The sequence below is a fragment of the Psammomys obesus genome, unplaced genomic scaffold, assembly GCF_907164565.1.
Source record: "Psammomys obesus unplaced genomic scaffold, mPsaObe1.curated_primary_1811, whole genome shotgun sequence".
NCBI lineage: Eukaryota > Metazoa > Chordata > Mammalia > Rodentia > Muridae > Psammomys > Psammomys obesus.
The window spans coordinates 3078613-3098866 of NW_026596433.1; the positions used below are offsets into that span (position 1 = coordinate 3078613).

The following is a 20254-nucleotide window of genomic DNA, read 5'->3' on the forward strand; positions in this document are numbered from 1 at the left end:
GAAGTCAGTATTACAATTTCTATAAGAAGGATAGAAATAGAGGGAAGAATGAGCCAACTGATAATTAGCCCATTTGTATGAATCAGTGGGTTGAGGCACAGGGCCTGTCCCTATTTTTCAGCCCCTGGCTAAGGGACCATGAGGGCAGGTAAGCATGTGGTGGCTCTGGGTGACAGCCCCGTGGAGAATGTGACAGAAGCAAGCATTCTGGGTTGCTTGGTTTGCATGTGAAAGTCATGCTTACAGGCCAGTTTCAGATTTCTAGATATGACTGACTCTGGGAAGGACAATCTCCTGATGGCACCCCAGATGCCAAAGCAGCAGAAACCCAGAAAATAAAGGTGTGTTTAAGCACCTTTAGCACACCAAACACTCTGCTAAAGCGAAGAGAATACGTTAAAAAGACCAAGGCATAAACCCAGAAGAAACTTATATTTAGTAGGATAGGGAAACACAGGAAGCACTGATTTCAATCTATTATGGACGGCTGAGTGGGAGGCACGTGCCTGTGGCACAGACACTTGGGAAACAGAAGCAGGAAGATCGGGAGTTCAGGGCCATCATTGGGAAATATGAAATTGGCACAGTGAGCTGAGACCAGCCTGGTACAAAAGAGCCCATCTTAAAGATCTTACCTCCTAAAAAAGTGTGTGTGTGTGTGTGTAATAATACATGTCTCTAATATGGAAGGCTAAGTAGTATAGTCTTAATAAAAACAATGTCTATTGTTGCAAAGAAAGCATTTATCTTACTCTTTCTGATATATGAAATATAAACTCTTTAAGGTATATTTCAACGATATGTATTGTGAGTGGAGGGTTTTTTTTTTCTTTTAGTCTGGTACTTATCTTTATTACATTATAATCTGTCTTTTTAAAATGCAAGTTCTATGGAATTAATATTCTAGAAAATCTCATAATATGCATGTAGGATCCTGGTAAGTGCTTATTGAGAATCCCATGATCTATTAAGTGTGGTAAATGCTAGATCAGAGACCATTAAACAGTATTTTTCTTCAGGCCTTCTCAGAGTATTTGATGAGAAAAGTGAATTGTAACCTTCAAAGGCTGAGTATGAGGTAATGTGTAACAGTTACAGACCAGCGTGGTGTGGTTCATAGATGATCAATAATAAATTGCTCCAAATGCATTTTTTTTTCAATCAAGAGCTAGTTCATATTAGTGGCTAAGTATCGAGAGGGAACAGAAATGATTCCAGTCATGGTGAGTTAGGTCTGTAATCCTAGTACACTCAGGAGGCCAAGACAGGAGGATCACTGTAAGTTCCAGGCCAGCCTAGGCTGCACAGTGGGACCCTGTCTCAAAAAAGAATCAGAAAGAGAAAGCAAAGGGGGCATATGGAAGAATTTGGAGGGAAGAAAGGGAAGGGGGAAATAGAATCAAAGTACGTTATAGTGTGTATATGAAACTATCACAATAAAACCCATTATTTTGTACTAATTAAAAAAGTAGTCCATTTTCTAGATAGGAAAATAAGACATACATGCATTAGACATTGAGTAAAGATAGAAGAAAGTAATACAGAAGATATAAAAGCCTAATAGTGAGCAGGGCTAGAGAGATGGCTCAGCAGTTTAAAGCATTTGCTGTTCTTGCAGAGGACCCAGGTTCAATTGCCAGCACCACACTGTACCTCACAACCACCCATAACTCCAGTTCCAGGGAATCTGACATCCTCTTCTGGCCACCATATGCACCGAGCATGCACATGGCACACATACATTACACTCACACAAACAAACACTCATACATACAAAATAAATAAACCTTTTAAAACGCAGTAAGTGATCAAATGTCAAATAAGTGAGGTGATATTAAAAGTGTTTAAGTACCAATAGGAAGAAAACAAAAGAACTGAGAATGTGCCTACATACAAGAGACCAGAGATGTGAAGCACAGTTGGCTTGGAATAGAGAATCAAGATTCGCTGGTACAGGTTAGCACAACTAGGGTGTATTAGACCCGGACTTAAAAGTTCTATTTCAGTGAAGCACTCAGGGATCTTTGGATGAGGGTCAGAATTCTATATGTCTAACCAACTCTTTCCAGGTGGTGCTGAGGCAGCTGTCTCAAGGTCAGAAACAAAAACAGGCACTGAGGAACTTTGCCTAGAAAGTCCAGAAAGTGAGTTTCGGCGCTGGACAGTGTATTGCAACTCCTTCCCTACCCCATCGCCACAAAGCAAAAGCAGCCACAGGCAATACATAAATGAATGAATGTGGTTATGTTTAAAATACATATAACACTTTATTGACTCCAAAGTTTGAGGTTATTATAATTTTCAGTGTCACACAATATTATTCTTCTTTTGATTTTTCCTCCCCCTCAGCCATTCAAAAATACAAAAAGCAGGATTTTGCTGGCAACCATGTTAAAACAGTTTTGCAAGCTGTAAATTTTTGGAGTTCGAGAGTGAGATTCTGCACAGACTCTTGTAGCTGGCAAACTCCTCCCGATGAGGTACATCTACTCCCTGGATATCATTGTGTTCTTAGACCTCCCCATACCTTTCCATGATTCATCTTCCCTTAATAGTGGGTTTATATCTTTTTCCTGGAAGCCAAAACTACCTAAAACCAGAACAGATACACAAACTCCACATTAGTTTCAGAGGTTACCAAACAGGATTCAGTGCCTTTGTTTAGACAACACTCAGCAGTTCTGTGGTCAGTGGAAGCTTTGTTGAGCAAGCCTTTGGCTTGGCCTTAGAGAAGGGATTGTTTGTAATGAGGATTAATGCAGAAGGTCAGAAGACAATTCCAAGGAAGGGAAAGTGTCAGAATGGTAGGACAGTAACCCTTGAGGTGATATAATAGTGAGTCCCTGGAATATTTGACAGAAACAGAAGTTTAGCATAAAAAGAACAATAGAAAATAAGGCTAAGGTGAGGTCGCTAGGAAACCAATCAATTACAGACCCGAAGTTTAAGGAGTGACAGTTGGAGGAAATTCCGGAGCATTAGTCTGATGACACAAAATTTAATATTTGTCAAAGACAGGACCATCAGGCTAACATCATGCTTACTGTGAGCAGCTAGCTGGACTCTGGCTGTGAAAAGAGGGAAGAATGGGATGAAGCATGGCTTTAAGCTGTGTGGATCTCTGAGACTTCCTGCAAACAAGAACAATCACACTGTGCACCAGAATCAAAGACTGCCCCTTTCTGTCACCCCAAAATGATACGAGCCACATTACATAAAACGGTGCATGGTATTGGCTCGTTATGTTACAGTCTTTAATTCCCTAAGTCACGGCTATCCTTTTGTAAGTATTCACATGTGGTTTTTAATATGGCTTCTGGGATTAGTGCTCTGAGAATTAGCAAGTGCCTTTGTTTTCAAATTAAATATAGACCTACACCCGTGACTCCAAATAAAAAACTAGTCCCCAAAGTCACCATGTTTTCACAAAAGGATGCCAAGCCCATAGAGTTTTACAGAATATAACTCAGAACCAGTTTCCTAATATTACTAATAGCTGAATGGAAAATAGAGTTCCAGACTCTCCAGACTTAGTTTAAACTAGCACATTCCTCTGTGTTTCTTTAAAAGCATATCTCACTAGCAGATTTGAGGGTAACGTATGTTTTGTTTTTATTTGATTTGTTTTGTTTTATGAAAAGCAGTCAACTGCTGTTAGGTTGAGGAGCAAGGGAAATAGAAAGACCGTGGGATGGAAACTTTGTCAATCAGCTCCAAACTCCTCCACCATTTGGGAAAACAAAGTGCTGACTAGCAAGAATGAATTACAGCTCAGTTGCTCCCTCTCTCCATCTTGGAGAGCAAAGCAGTCTGCTCGGAGCTTAGAAGTCTTGCTAGTCAATAGAAATTCCATTAATGACCGTGTTTCCTGAGCACTGCAAATAGTTTGAGCATGAAATTTATATTTCTTCTTTGCTCTTCCTTAGATAAGAATTATAGGTAAAGTTATAATGATCATGGATAGGAGTCCTTCATTATAAAATATGTTGTAAGACACTTTGAGGTCTTTTCCCTTGATTTTGTAACCAAACACTTTTTATGAATTCAACATGATTGCTAATTTTAAGGTTACTAAAGTGTGCAAGATGTTTTGCAAAGAAAATCTTTGTGGGGTAGATGTGTCTAGTCATTAATTTCACAGGCTGGGTTCCATTTCCATGACTAACACTGACCCAGATCTTTCATCAAGCAAGCATCTTCTAGCACGGCATGAGACTGCTTAGTCTCCTGCCACTGCTTCATCACTTCGCATACCCGTTCCTCCGTCATCCCTGTCCTCTGTTGGTCCTGCAGATGGTTCTGTGAGGGGAAGGAGCTGTACAACAGTCCTGACATCCAGATCCATTGTGAGGGTGGGGAGCTGCACACCTTGGTCATCGCTGAGGCCTTTGAGGACGACACAGGTCGCTACACGTGTTTGGCTACGAACCCCAGCGGCTCGGACACCACATCGGCAGAGGTGTTCATTGAAGGTAAGGAGCGGGTGGAGGGTGGAGGGTGAATGGTCTTCTGCTGTGCTCCAGGCATCCTTACACCCAGCAAATACAATGTTCCAATCTAAATAGCGCCGGGATGGTGTGGGTTAAACCTCATTTCTCCTGAGAAAATCTCCAAGTGAGTTCTTCCTTGAACAGCCCTGACACTTAGGTGTGCCTCAACTGTGTCTAAGGCCAACACTTGCTCCTTTTTGTCTCCACCACATTAACTTCAATTTATTTAGAATATACAGCACCGAATTTAGCTTACCCCCCTCAAGTACATGAAGTATGGAAAGTGATAACTGTGTGATCCAAAGTTATAAAAGGTTTAGGGAGTCACTCATGGAAACGAGAAGTGATGAGTATTTTGAAATGTTTCCATTTTTACTAAATTTGAGCACTAAGCTTTTTGTTGTTGTTAAGACTCCCTCATTTCCACCAGTTAACCATGAACTTGAATGAGTTGATGGGGATGATTTAAGTGGTTTGAGAGAACTGACTGCTTCTATTGTTCAATCATTAGTCTTTTTTTTTTTACTTGCTCAAATAATCAGCATTGCTTTCTTTTTTTAACTTTTATTAGTTACACTTTATTCACTTTGTATCCCCTCATAAACCCCTCCCTCCTCCCCTCCTAATCCCACCTTCCCTCCCCCTTCTTCATGCATGCCCCTCCCCAAGTCCACTGATAGGGGAGGTCCTCCTTCCTTCTGATCTTAGTCTATCAAATCTCATCAGGACTGGCTGCATTGTCATCTTCTGTGGCCTGGTAAGGCTGCTCCCCCCTTAGGGGTATGTGATCAAAGAGCAGGCATTAGTCGTTTTTTAATGAGACCAAACTTTATGAAATTGGAAAGCTTGATTACCAGAGTATCATAGTTTAGATAATATAATTATTTGTATCAGTATCAATATTTTTAAATAATTGGCAGTGCTTAAACACCACACTTCTCAGATTGGCTTTAAATCTACAATGGCTATCCTGTAAATCACTTGCTTCTTAAAAATAATACTTAAAATTTCGAACAAGCATGCAAATACTTGGGGTCTCTACTAGGTTGATCTTCAATTTCCAGCTATTATACTATTTCATTACTAAAGCAAAGAAAATAAGGTGTGAACTCTTGTCTAGAGCTCCTTCAAGAACTGAGGGTAAAAAAAAGTAGTTTTAAAAGTAACAAGTACTAATGACTAAAAACTGGTACCTTTTCTTTTGAAAGGACTTTCTACTTTGCATTTGTGTTAATCAGAAACCTCTAGCAACCTTCTCCTCTTACAAAAAAGCAAACAGCTCGAGGGTAATACCTATCTCTCATATGGCCCTTGTAAGGCTCGCACACAGGCATGCAGATAAATTTATTTAAGCTTCGCTGTTAGTCCTTTCAGGCATTTTTCTGATTTCCATTTTTGAAATGAAAAACAGACCCAGAGAGATTGAGAGGGCTCCTCCAATTTAAAGGCCGTGTTCTTAGCCACTCCATCATACTAGTAATATTTTAAAGCGCTTCATTAGTGAAAAATTAATGACAAAAGACATCTCATTTTCTAATGAGTTATTAATAAGTGTCACTGATGGGTAGGCTCTACAATGAATTTCTTGTCGCATTCTAGAACACTGTGGAGGAGTGTAGATTCTCTTTGCATATCTGTTCATTCAGAACACCTTAATATGCAATGCCTCCTTTGCTTGGAGGCTTGTTAGAAATAATGTGCATTTTTCTTTACCAATGCTCAGTTTTCTCATGATGCTCACTAAACTCTCTTAACGCCCCTGCTCATTCTTTTTTTTTTTTTTTTTTTTTGTGAGTTTAGATAGTATGCAGCCTTCATTGAAGGGTAGCCTAGATTGAAGGGAGGGTAAAGGAACTGGGCAAAGCAAGATACGGAGCCAATGAGATTCATCTTCTTAAGAATAACATAAAATATTACAGAAACTTGTTAACACTGACCTTGTTAAATGTGGATAAATATTAAAGTTTTAAGTGAGATTTTTTTTAATGTATATTTATCCCTGAGAACAACAAAGACATGAATGAGAGTTAAGGTCAGACACGTTGTTAGTCTCACTGTGAGACTGAAGTAAGAAATTTGCATTCACTAATTCCAGCGCTGGTTAGATTTAGGCCTTGCTCAAACACATTGCTAATTCCTCATCAGTAAGGAGTCACTACCAGAAGCAAAGAATTTGTAGAGCTTTCAATATCAATAAAAAAATAATTCTGAATGTTTCCAAACCTACTAGTTGAAAATTCTCCAAATCCCTCTTTGCGGCCCCACAAGACAGCAGAGTGGGTAGGGACACTTGCTGTCAAGTCTGAAAACCTGAATTTGGAACCCATGTAGTAGAACAGAAATGACTCTCATGGGTTTCATCTTAACCTCCACATATGTGCTGTGCTGTATGTACCATCATGAGGTGCATATGCACAGCAATAATAATAACAATAATAAAATTATGAGTAGATAGTTGAGAAAACAAATTTAAGGGGTTAAATAATGATCCTCTCTCTCTTTCTCTGTGTGTGTATGTGTCTGAATGCTTGCATGTTCACCCGAGTCAAGGATTCAAATGCAGGCAATCTGACTTTTCTTTGTTTCTTCAGAATAAAAAGGAAATTATTTTTATTATTATTATTATTAGAGTTGCTATAGCCCTTGCCTTGCTCTGCTTTCATGGCATTTTTCAGGTTACAGTGAAGCTTTTTTTTTGGCCATCCTCACATGTATGTTCAATAACTGCTGTGAAACAGCCACTGATCCCAACACAAAACTCACATTAGTGAACACAGAGCCATTCTGAAGTTCACACTCCAGAAAAAGAAGAGGAATGGCCCAGAAAAAATTAAAAAAAAAAAAGAAAAAAAAAAAAAAAAGAGCCAGCTAATGGGGTGGATGAGTGGAAAACCACTCTGAAGATGTGATATTTGATTTAAAACCAGCAGAGAAGAGTAGGAAAAACTGGGAAAAGGGTGCTCCAGCAGGAACACATGCAAAGGCACTGTCTGAGGAAGGCCAGAAGGACAAAAGAACCAAACGATTCTAAGGTACCAGGATATCATCAGCCAGAAGACAGGGACAAAAGCAACTTAGAGGTGATGAAAGGGTTTGTTTTAGCTCAAATTTCCAGGTTTCAGTCCATTATTTCAGCAAATTCAAGGTAGCAGGAACTTTGAAACTAGTCACATGATATCCACAGTCAAAGAGCAGAAAGAAGTGAATGCTTGCAGGCTTCATATTGTTTAATTTGCTCTTCACACTTAGTCTAAGATCCCCTGCCTAAGGAATAGTGCCCTCCACAGTGGGCTGGGTCTTCCCAAGTCTGTTAGCATAATCAAGACAGTCCTCCACAGACATGCCCACAGACCAACCTAATCTAAACAATCTCTCACTGTCCTGCAGAGGATACATTGTATCAGTTTGACAATTAAAAGTAACCATTGCCAGAGGAGAAGGAAATGGTTTCAGGAAGGAGGGATTTGCCAGCACTGTCCATGCTACTGAGAAGTCAGATGAGATCAAGGAGGAAATCTACTGACATTAGCAACACTGGGCATTGTTGGTGATTTTAGCAAGAGAGAGTTGGGGAGTCGGGTGTCAGAGTTGAAAAAATTTCACAAACTATGGCAGCAGTAGCAGATATTGGATGGTTGTTTGAGAAGTTTTGCCAAGTCACCAGCAGACATATTGGCAGAATCTGGAAAAGAGTATGAGGTCATAAAGGACAGTTTGTTTGCAGTTTCTTTTCAAGCAGGAGTTACAGGAATATGTTTATATGCTGATGAAAAGTCATAATAAAGGGAAAAGTTAGATTATGCAGAAAAGAAGGAGATCAAGATATAAAGTCTTTAAGGGGTAAGAATATGGCTCCCACGTGTACAGGATGGGGAAAAGAGGTGCCCCTCCTGGGCTAGATAGCAAAGGAATAGTCTCAACAATATGTAAATAGGAAAAATAAGCAACAAGTGAAATGAATCTATCCCAACTTTACACCACTCTCTCCTTCCATTGTAAAATGAATTATAGGGATTGGCAGAGCTTTAAGAACTCCGTAGAGGGTGGGGTGGTGGCTCTGAAATGTGGGGTGAAGGCATCTGGATTGAACCAGACCTTGTGGGCATGAAGAATGTGAATCAGGAGGAGAGGGCAGAAAGTCAGCATCAGAAGATGGGGAGGTGGACAGGAATGCAAAGGAGAGATGCAAGGAGCCAGGCACTGCTTGACATGAGTCTGTATTCACTTGATGCTAAGTAGCCAGGCTAGCGAGGTTTGGAAGTATGCCATGATGTTGCATGGGCCAATGCTCCTTCTGCTCTGATGAGGTCTAGTCCCAGATGCCGGACCACCGCAACATCCAAAGTCTGACATCAAATGGATAGCCAAGCACATTTTCCTTCTGATAAATTGGACAATTTATATAGAAAGCCTGAAAGAGTCTAAGGATATCTTAGGCTGTTTTTCATATTATATATTTTAAAATAATTTTCTAGTATTTTTTAAAAAGTTAATGGATTACTCTGTGACCTTTAACACCTTTAACAGAGGCTCTGTGCCTCAAATTAAGATCATTGTCAGAATAGAGGGAATCAGTCCTAAAGCAATGTCTGGCATGTGATGCTGGCTGTTCTGAAGATCACAAAAATAGTATGTTCCTTAAAAAAAAAAATAATAACTAAAACAACACAAATGCACACACACACATACACAACACACACATACATGCATGCCCTGACCGCCCTTTGATTCCTCTCTGTGTGTATATATGTGTTGAAAACTGAACTCAGGACTTCACTCATGTTAAGCACGCACTTACCATGCACATACATGCATACACCACCAAGCCATACCTCCAACCCAGTAGTCACTCTTAGTATGTTGACATTTCTTATCTTTCTCCCGTGTGTCCTTCACTTTAAATAGTCTGTGCACCTGGTTTGTTTGTTTGTTTTTAATTTAAATTATTGTCTTCCCAGGCAGCAACCCAAACCAGGAACATTTCTGACCAGTAGATAACACACAGGGACAGGCTTGCAAAGGGAGGAAGGAATTGCCCTCAGGTGAGGGAAAGGAAATTGCTGGCATTGTGAAGATTTGGTCTGTTACAGCCTGCCACAGCTGCTTTGACATCTGAGACAGAAGGTGACATTGACATTCCACAAGGGTTGGGCAGGTGCAGAAAACACTCCAGGGATTCTAATACTTTTAACTATCTTTCTCTGATGAGCAATTGCAAAAAGATAGAAAGAAAAGGGTTTTAGTTTTTTTTGGGTTTTGTTTGTTTGTTTGTTTAATCTGTCTGTGCAGGGATCAAACCCAGGGTCTTCTATGGATTAGTCAGGATTTCTACATCTGTATTATAGTTACAACTGTCTAAGGTAAGATTTCCTTTTGTAGCCCAAGCTGCCATTGAACATACAAGAATCCTCTAGTGCTAGGATTTGAGACCAGTCCTGTATCACAGATCCTGGCTCTGGTTCCTGCTGTAGGGTTTGTTATTGTTGTTCTCCAGCCAGGGTCAGACTACTAAGAAGTCCAGATACACTTTAAATTCAAGGCTATCCCTCTGCCTCAGGCTCCCAAGTGCTGGGACTAGAAGTGTAAACCACCACACCCAGTAAGAATGATCTTTTAGTAGGGCTGGCGAGATGGCTCAGCAGGTGAAGGCACTTGTCACAAAAGGCGGGCAGCGAGAATTCAGGCCCCAGAACCTACATAAGAGAGGATGACTAGAAGGGATTCCGTTGGGAACTGACTGACCTACGCATGTGCACCGTAACATGTATACCCCCTCACACCATATCTGTTAAACAGGACTGACTTCTAAATAGAAATCGGCAGAGGAAAATATTCTTCTTACAGGCTAGAAACGGTTGGAGTCAGGTGAACATAGCAGGTTCTCTTCCGTATTTCTCACCACTCTGAGACTGCTTGCGACCACTCCGTAGGACTTTGCTCCCCTTAAAACCAATTTTATGGTTCCAGTTAAAGCTGGTATCTGTGAATAGCCCAGCCCATGCTGATAACAGTCTTTCTTGGTAGTTCCTGGGCCTTCCCTGCTTATCCCCTCCCACCTCTTCATTAGAACGAAAGCTTCCTCCTCCCTCCAAAGCCTGCCTCTGAGGCTTCCACGTGTTTTGCCTATGTACCCTCCCCCCCAGCTAATCCTGCAGTTCAGCCTCCATTACCACCCTCAATGCCCTGCCAATAAACTGCAGGCCCTTCAACTCCAGCACTCCACACCTGCCTTATATATCTAGCTGGCCTCAATTGCTGCCTCTCCAGCATGCTGCCTCCTTTCTTCTGCACACTCCACTCCCTGTGGCCAAACAAGTCTTACAATTCCCTAATGGCATGCCCTCATTCCAGCAGAGGCTAAAGGCCAGCTCTGGACAAGCAGAGAATGAAGCACTCTGAGGAATCCAGATACACACAGCCTAGAAGGTCGCCGGGGTAGAACATGGGGGTAGAGTTCAAAAACATGGTGCAGCCTGTCACTACCTGGAAAGTTACCGACTGGCTTGGTTCTTCCATTCCCCTGCCTATAAACTGGGCATAGCTTACTTCTTGGTAAAGTTATAATAGATTATCACAAGCCAATGCTGCTATGAGCCAAGCTGACTGCTGAGTAAATATCAGCTATTGACAGTTTGCTAGTTCCTTTCTTAAGCTACCCTCAGTTCTCAGAGGACTGAAAATTTTCTGGCAGAAGTGACAGGTGACATGCATGCTGTAAACAAAGAGCACTGAGAACCCAGAGAAGACAGCAAAAGGACAGTTCCAAAGGACAGAATCGCCAAGAGTGTGTCCAAAGAAAGTAAGTGGCAGAACTACAGGTACAAACAAGGAAGCTGAAACAGGGCCAGGCAGGCCATCTTCTCCCTCCTCTTCATCCTTCGGGAGCCTTCCTTGCTCCCTACTTGGAACTGCAAACCCACTCCATTCTTCTCACTGCCCACACCCCTCTCCTGCCTCATCTTTTCCCTGATTTGCCATCTAAGGTATTTAGATCTTGCTCCTCTACCTGTGTGCTCATGAGAAGAGGACTGTACAAGGGTTTGTATATATGCTGAATTTCTCCAGGATCACATCCTACCTCCTAAGCGGTGTTTGTTCAGTTCTGTGGATCAGGATCACGTGACCTGCAAATGCCAGAGAGTCTGGCAAAGAAATCTAGAAGAAATCATGAAGTCTGTTGAATGTCAGATTCAAGGAGTTCTCGTCTGAACTCAGACATCCTCTCGTGCTTTAGTGGGAAAGGGGTAAGCTGGGAAAAATTAATCTGACATAAGAGAAGGATGGATTTGTGAGGGAAAGAAATGGGAAGACTTGAGCCGTCATGGCAGCACAGGAGCCAGGTGAAGAACACCCACACTGAAGTAGGAAGTGACAGAACAAACATTCCAAGGGAATTACCTCAGCATGACTGTTTTCAAGGTCAACAAAAGACCTGAGAGACTAACTGCAGTTAGAGGCACCATCGCACTCAGAGGAAGGGCAGGAAGCTGCTTCTGATTAGCAGTAGTGAAGCCATGTGATCTCCCGGGGTCAAAGTTTAAAGACGTGGGCATTTTTCCACAAAGACACTCACATTTGTCTCATAGTTTTCTAGCCATGTAAAAGGATGACTGAGATGGCCAAAGTGATAAAAATGAAGCTAATAATAAATCCAGCACTGCAAGCAAGCTATTAATAGTACCTTTAAAAGATTATTTTTCTGAAGAAACAACAATAAAAATTGATTTGACACAGAATCATCTTCAGTTTCGATGTCTATTTGTAGCACAAGCGAGACTTTGCACGGTGCTATTCACAGAGGAAGACCGTTGCTCTTCGAGAGTCTTCTAGATGCTGGTGCTACCCATATCCTAACTGTCATAATTTTTAATGTCTCCCCAGGAGCCAGTTCAACGGACTCTGACAGTGAAAGCTTGCCTTTCATATCAAAAGCTGGAGCTATGCCACAGTGAGTGCCTTTGCGTGTGTGTGACAAAGAGGGGTAACAGCTGCTGAGTTTTGAAGCCAGGTGTGCTGGGCTAGGGAAGGTCAAGTGTCCATCAGAGATAGAGTGTATGGAATTGGGACACAATTTTCTACTTCAGATGAGTTTAAATGGCGGGGGTCTGTATCTCATCATCAGTATGCCGACATGAAAGCAAGCTTAAAAGATAGCCATGGGACAAGACCAGTCACACTGAGAGAAAAACCAGTTAGGCTACTTTAAGGTGAGAATGAGGATCAAAAATGGCTCATTGGGCCAGAAACAGATTTTCCTTTGGTTAAAGATCTACTAGTTAGACCTTGCATCTGAAAAGGCCAGATAGGGAGGTTACTAACAAATTTTACTGTCTTCTCAAGTATAATCAAGTCTTCCTAAGTTTGAGAGATAACTCCACTACTGCTGAGATATGCCATCAAATGTTTTTATTTACTAGTAAATACATAACAGTTATATCTATTAAGAAAATCTAATATCCCTGATTAGATCCTTATACACTAATTACAAGCACTGTTTTTTAAGACTATTACAATAATTAAAAAATCATATGTAATTTGAAAAATCGTGTCCACCCAACATGAGATGATCACAAATGCTAAAGGAGCCTCCTCAGTTGTACACTCTACCTGATTTAAGTTAGAGTTCAAGTTCAGAGACTTCACATTCTCTAGGCTGTGGTGAGCCTGGAAATGGACTCTACTAGACCTTGCTCTTCCATCCTAATGAAGTCTGACTGAAAGAAGACAAAAATTCTAAGTCACTCTCAACAAAATTAGAAGCCAGCAAAAGGGACAGCTGTTAGCCTTAAAATAAACACTAAAACCGAGTTAAATATAGGACCCTAACCATAAAGATGTCAAATATTTGCTAACTGATAAAGACTAGAGCTCTCCCGGTTCTTATTTTCTCTTGGGATCTTTTTAAAAGATAATACCTTAAAATGTTTTTTCAGTATGAGTTGCCTCTGGTTACTTTTCTTTCATGTGTGTGCTTGTTAAAGTCCATTTTATCCATCCCCTGCGCACACAGCTCTTTTGGCTATCTGTGTTGATGAATTAACTCCAACTTCTGAAGCAAATTTTAACAGAAGTAGACTGAGCCTACAAAATGAAACCCACGTCTTCTGTAAAAATATTTTAAAGAGCAAGCGCTCATTTTAATAATAGTAATAATGATAATTAATAAAACCTACATCCTAATACTCGCTTCTCTATTTTCCAGAGCTCAGAAGAAAACAACATCCGTTTCCTTGACGATAGGTTCCTCGTCTCCTAAGACAGGAGTGACCACAGCTGTGATTCAGCCCTTATCTGTGCCTGTCCAACAGGTAATTATGCTTCCAGCCCCACAAGGGACTGAGGTCAAGAGCAAGCAGGCTGCTCCCTTTTAGGAATAGGACTTTGATTCTAAGTGATACATTCCCTTGTGATATTTTCTGAATAAAAACAATGATGAAGGAAGAAACGCCAATGGTTAATGTCCTCACTTTTGTTCACTAAGAATAATCTGTTATCCAAGCCACACCACCAGTTAGCCAACAATCACATTCACGTAGGAGCCTCTGAGAGGTGTCAGCCTTAGCTCTGCTTGACTGACACCCGCTGTGTGTCCCTCTCTATCCTTTCATCCAGTTAGCCTATTTCATTAGTTTATTTTAAAAGACCAGGAAAGTTCACATGCCAACAGGAAATTTTCCCACCTCTGAAAGCCAAAGAGTGTGGCTTAGGAAAAAAAAAACCCTCTGATTTTTTTTGACCGAACTGTACTATTTTTAAATATTGGTTTTAGGTCAGTGCAGGGCTGCCTTTTCAAAGAAAGAACAACTACGGAGGTAACTGCAGTGAGTGTACTGTGCAAACATCAGCAGCATTATTTTTGAATGCTGATTTAAGAGAACATCAAATGCTTATAAATACTTGATATAATGTATATCTTACAATGGTAGAAGGCTTCTCTGACATTCTTGGTAGGTAAATCCGCCCCTAGTTAAGAGATTTGTCTCATGTGTATCCCGGTGACTTCCATCAGCTTTTATTACCCATAATATTATCCATGATAACATACAGCACTCCTGCATGCCATGTGCATAGTAACATGTAGAAGCTGAAAGCAGCAGAGAAAAGAAGATTGTGTTCATACACTTGGGAGGAACGACAAGGGTAAGTCACCTAGAAATGGCAGCTACGGCAGATACTTCCTTTAAACCACTGAACCAGAGTGACATTTCTATAATTATCTCTGGTCGAATCCATGGATAGATTTTGTTCGAGTTTGGCTTTTCTTTACCAACAAGTATTTACTTGAATGCTAAGTGCAATGCTAGGCATTTCATGGCAGAAAGCAGGAGTCATGAGTGCCTACTCCTTTGCGGTTTATAGACTAGATGGGGGAAGGTGGCTTGAGATACTTCTAATATGTCCGAATTTATTGTGAAACACGGAACAAAAAGACATGCATTGATGTATAGATGCAAATACAATAATTATGTGCAGAATACATTTTAAATGGCTTTATTTCTATAGGAATACTAAATAAGGAATCCTGCTTAACAGATGTGAGACTGACGTGTTCATCATTTCTTTCTTGCAGACAGTGAGATGAAAAGTTTAACAGTTAGGATCCAGAGTAACTGGGTTCTAATCCCAGCTCTCCACACTTACTAAAGAGACTTTTGAGCAAATAGTATAACCTCTATGGGCCTAGTTCCTTCATCTGCAAAACGGAAACGATAATACGAGCAATCTCTCTGGGGTATTGTGAAGAGCCCTGAGTTGGTTTTTATATAACATTTCAAACAATGTCTGACCCAGGGCAATACTATAAAAGCATCCGTGTATTCTTTGGATGTCAAAGACAGTGAAAAGTGAGACACAGACCTCCTGAATCACAAGCCAGTAAAAAGTATTGCCGGGACAATGAATAAGATCTGTCACGGATATAGTATCTCCACTGCTTCATGATTCAGGTTCATGGTATCGGATTGCTATCAATTTATAAATGAGTAACTGCGGATTACTTGAAAATACGCAATTTCACACACACACACACACACACACACACACACACACACACACACATTCCATTCATTACTTTTTATTCTCCATTCACAACTCTGAAAATGTTTACTCCACCTGAGATGACTGCTATTCAGTAATCGCTTCAGTACCTTGAGTTTTGTACACATCAATGAATGAGTTTGATTTCTTTCCCCTATGTTTTCTATCCTCCTTTATTGGAAGAGTTCACATCAAAAATCAGATAGGCAGATGTTTCCATAATTTACTTTACCCTTCATTGCCAATAGTTTGTCCTTTTGATTCAATGAATCCAGACTGTATTTTAAAATAAAATATAGTGTCTGTGAGAACTTCTAAACAGACCCCTGTGGAAGTCCCACACACAGAAATCCATTTGGTAATAGCATTTAAAAGCTCTCCGATTCCCCCAGGACCCAGGGAACTCTTACCTCCAATATCCTTTTGAACAGAGAAGAGTAACAGATGTGACAGGAGGGGGCGGAACAATGCCTGTGCTGTAAGAGCAGACTAGCGGGTAATGTATGGCGATGCTTTCATACACTCAACTCATTCAAGCAGAGCAATCCCCATAATGAAAGGTTTCTTTAGCCCATCTTTTCAGAGATTTATATATTGAGAATCTGATCCATGTGTCTCTGCTCTTTCAGGTTCACAGTCCAACGTCGTATCTCTGCCGACCTGATGGAACCGCCGTGGGCTGCCTTCTTCCTGTTTTTACTAAGGTCTGACATCTGGAAGCCTCATTCCCCTTGTTTTCCTTAGTGCTTAGATTTCATTCACATGTGACTTTATGTAGCAGCCCTTCAGATTTGAAATGAAGATATTAATAGGCAGATTATCCTGGTTACCTTAGGGGATGGTAGGTATTTGTTGAGTAATGGCTGTGCGGCTATTTTCTTATGCAAGACTGAGAACCATGGCTGTAAGCAGGTGAAGCCAGATGTCTGACCTAGTGGGAGAGCCAACAGAGGTATGAATAATAAGATAAAATTCAGTATTTAAGTTTTTTTCTTTCTCTATAGCTGGGCATCGTAGCACATGTTTGCAGTCCAGCACTTGGGGGCAGAGGTGTGAGGATTTTTAATTCAAGGCCAGGACTGGTCTGTACGGTGAATCCCAAGAATCAATCAATTTTCTTTATTACTCCCAAAGAAACTCTGGAAATATTTAGGAAGCTTTACAGAACAAAAACAAGCAAAACAGACAAAACAGACAAACAAAAACCTAAGTTTCTATTTGTTTTAAGTTGGAGATTTATATTGCCAAGGTAAGTTTCGTGTCATTGAATGACTGCAGAAGCAGAAACCAGTCCATGCAGATTTTCTTTCTTTTTGTTTTTGGAGAAAAGTCTAAAACTTTATCGACAGACATTTTAAAAGGCCAAATAAGAGGAAAGATAAGCCATTCTCATGTTAAAAGACTAATGAAGTCCTTGCTTGCCAGATATAGGATCTAATGCAAATTTTACTGAACTTCCAACAAGTTTCTTGTTTCTGTCCATTTGTTTGATACACAGTGTAGCAACCTGCTTCTAAAAGTAAAGTTATAGAAAGAAAGAAAAGTGGCTATGAATAGCCAGGGTCCTATTGAAGCAATAAAGGAGGCAACATTAAGGGAAGAAGTCAGTTTGTCCTGTAAGATACCAAGACCCCCTATAGGTATTATTATAGCCATAATAAAAATTGATCACCCCTAATTAGAAATGCTTTAAAAACTGAAACTTTGGATATTGATCGATGCCTTGAGTAGAAGATCCTATACTTGGCCTCATGTGACAAGTCTCAGTCGAAACACAGGTGTGCTAAAACTAAAAAGGCATGAGTCTCAACAAATTGCTGAAGAGAGAGAACAGAACAGCAGGGTTATTCCAATAACTGCAGGCACATAGAAATCACCTGGGGACACAATGAATTCTTCAGTAGATTTAAAAAAATTAAATTGAACTCTACACTTGCCACAAAAATAAATTCCAAGAAAGCAAAAGATAAATGAGAAAACAAGTCTATAATACTTAATGTGAGGGAGCCTGTGTGGCTCATGCTGGTTATCCCTGCCCTCAGGAGGCTGCAGGAGAAATAACTGTTGCGAGTTCAAGGCCAGCAAGGTCTATGCAGTGAGGTCCAGCCTGGACTACGCAGTGTGAACTTACCTCAGAAAAGAAAGAGAACAATGGGGAAAAGGAATTTATGTCAGTCCACATCAAGAGCAGCTCTACTATCTTTGTGTAAGGAAATACTTTTTTTTCCTTGTTCTTTTTTTTTTTCCCTCCTCCTAAGCCTGACTGAATCCAAGCTTAATAAAGATGTCTTCCTAAGTGGTTGCCCTGTTTCCAGTGACTGTAGAAAACAAATGGCACCAGGTGAAAACCACTTACAAAAATGCTAGCAACAAGAAAAGCGAAGAAATCCTTTAAGACCCTAACAAACCTGTCTCTGTAAAGGACCTTGACATTTTCCTCTGATGTTCTGAGCAGGGACCTCTTAAAGGGGTGGACGCTCACAATCAGAATGATGTATAAGAGTTTTTCACAGCCACCTTCTCAAGGGCATCACTGGAAAAGTGTGCTAAGTCATGCATTGTTAGCCATGACTCGGCTGATTTGGAGGCACCAAAAGCTAAACACACCTATTTTCTGGTTTTATGATTGATTGATTATGTTTTGTGTTATTGTTGCTCTTCTTGGGGACATGGTAGTACTACATATCCCAAGCTAGTCTCCAACTCACAATCTTCCTGCCTTAGTTTTCTCAGTGCTGGGATTCCAAACATGCACCACTATGCCCAGCGTTCACCGACGCTTTATTTGGACAGATCAAGTCCATGTTGGGGGGTATAGGAGGAGGAAACACAGACGTGACATTTTGTTGTCCTTCATCACAAGGTCAAAAGGGTCCTCTGTCAGGGCCTGGCACATATAAAGGTTACAGAATCCTTCCTGGACACCAAGAGAACCCTCAAAATCTAGAACTGAAACCTCAGATTCCTCCATTATCCAACTGCTAGGATACAGCGCTGTTAACAGTCATCTTCCACCACCACCACCACGACACATACAGACCAAAACATCAAGTATTCTGTGTTCTAACAACATGGCTGGAAAATATTGTTCTTCATGTATGTTGCTTTTTTTTTTTTTACATGAGGCTTTTTTTTTAATTTTATTTTTCTTATTAGTTACATTTTGTTAACTCTCTGTCCCAGCTGTATCCCACTCCCTCATTCCCTCCCGTATGTTGCTTTTTAAGTAATCAAAGGCAGGGCATGTGGCGGTACCATGTGCACCTCTGCCCTCTGACCTGGTGCCCGGTGTGGCAAGCCTGCCTTCTGCGGGACTCCTCCCTTCCCTGCATCTGCTTTCTCCTCTTCCCTTTAGGCAGCTTCTCCCTGTGGTTGGCAGCATCCTTTTAGGCCAGCGTTTAGTGGAGCAGGTTTAGATAGGGATCCTACATCTGCTCTTGACTCAGACGACTCTTGGACTCACCACCCTGAGTTTCTGGCACTCCTTTTGTGCATGAAGGGAAAAGTGCATGGCAAGGTGGCTTTTCCCATCCAAAGAATACCTTCATGTATTTTTCCATGTTTCTGTAAAGATTCCCAAAAATCCTGCTTGGGCATCCTACAGCAGAGCTGGTAAAGACTGTGGGAAATAGGGATGTTCACAGGATGGATACTCCAGAGGCCTTGTCTTCCCTTATACTCTTCCAGGAAATCACAATGCTTAGTGAGCATGATCAGTGACGAGAGGTCTTTATGTGCATCCTGAAACATACATGGTTCCCTGAATAATGATCCAGATAGCTAAGCTCAGCCTCTGAACATTGGTTCTCATCATTTTGAGGACTTCTTATGTTCCTGGCTTGCAAGGCTTAGCCATCCATCCATGGTGCAATTGTGTGCACATGTGTGTGTGTGCATGTGCTCACAGGTTCGTGTGTGTGTGTGTGTGTGTGTGTGTGTGTGTGTGTGTGTTGTTACAGAAGAAGGAAAGCAGAAACCGAAATCTAAGAGCAAGCATACATTTCTATCTGTCTTCATCAGTAGGCATCTACTCATTTGCTACATCTCTTGCTTCCAAACATGGCAAAAAAATAAAAAATAAAAAGCCACATAATTTTAGGAATAAATCTAATTTCCTTTGATGCCTAAAAGCTTAAGCATGAAAAATATTTTTTGTGTCATTTGTTATGTACCAGAAATGGCTTCCTGGAGACATTTCATAGGTTGGCTCACAGAAGCTGGACCTCACACTGTGCTTTGAAACACTAAATTAACTCATCCTGGCTACAATCATAAACTACAAAACATTTGCTTAAAAGTCAGAGATTTCCTAGGGCCAGCGAGATGTTTCATCTGATAAAGGCTCTTTTCACCAAGCCTGAATTTATTCCCTGGGACCCACATGGTAGAAGGAGAGACCCAACTCCTGGAAGTTCTCCTCTGGCATGTGTGTGCCCCAATCCCACACGCAGTGAACAAACAAATATAGTAAAATAGGAAAAGACATTTAAAGCCAGCCATCTTCTGCACTTTAAAGCACAAATACAGAAAGGAATGCAATCGTTAGTTGATTTTTTTTTTTTTTTAAGAAAAGTCTCACATAGCCCAGGCTAGCCGAAAACTATCAATATAGCTGAGGATCACTTTAAACTTCTGATTGTCCAGTATCTACTTCTGTCTGCTGAAGATCAAACCTGAGATTTCAAGTATAAAAATCAACATCTCCAGCCCTTAAACTTTTCAATGTG

General features: G+C 40.8%; 1 protein-coding gene across 1 annotated transcript in view; it reads left to right on the forward strand.

Annotated features, from left to right (window-relative positions):
- Palld (palladin, cytoskeletal associated protein) overlaps nt 1-20254 on the forward strand; it is a 373952-nt gene that overhangs the window by 156734 nt on the left and 196964 nt on the right. Inside the window, exons 2-5 of the mRNA XM_055597882.1 lie at nt 4294-4472; nt 12372-12438; nt 13693-13798; nt 16157-16231. Coding sequence (XP_055453857.1) covers nt 4294-4472; nt 12372-12438; nt 13693-13798; nt 16157-16231 — 427 coding nt within the window. The remainder of the gene's footprint in view (nt 1-4293; nt 4473-12371; nt 12439-13692; nt 13799-16156; nt 16232-20254) is intronic.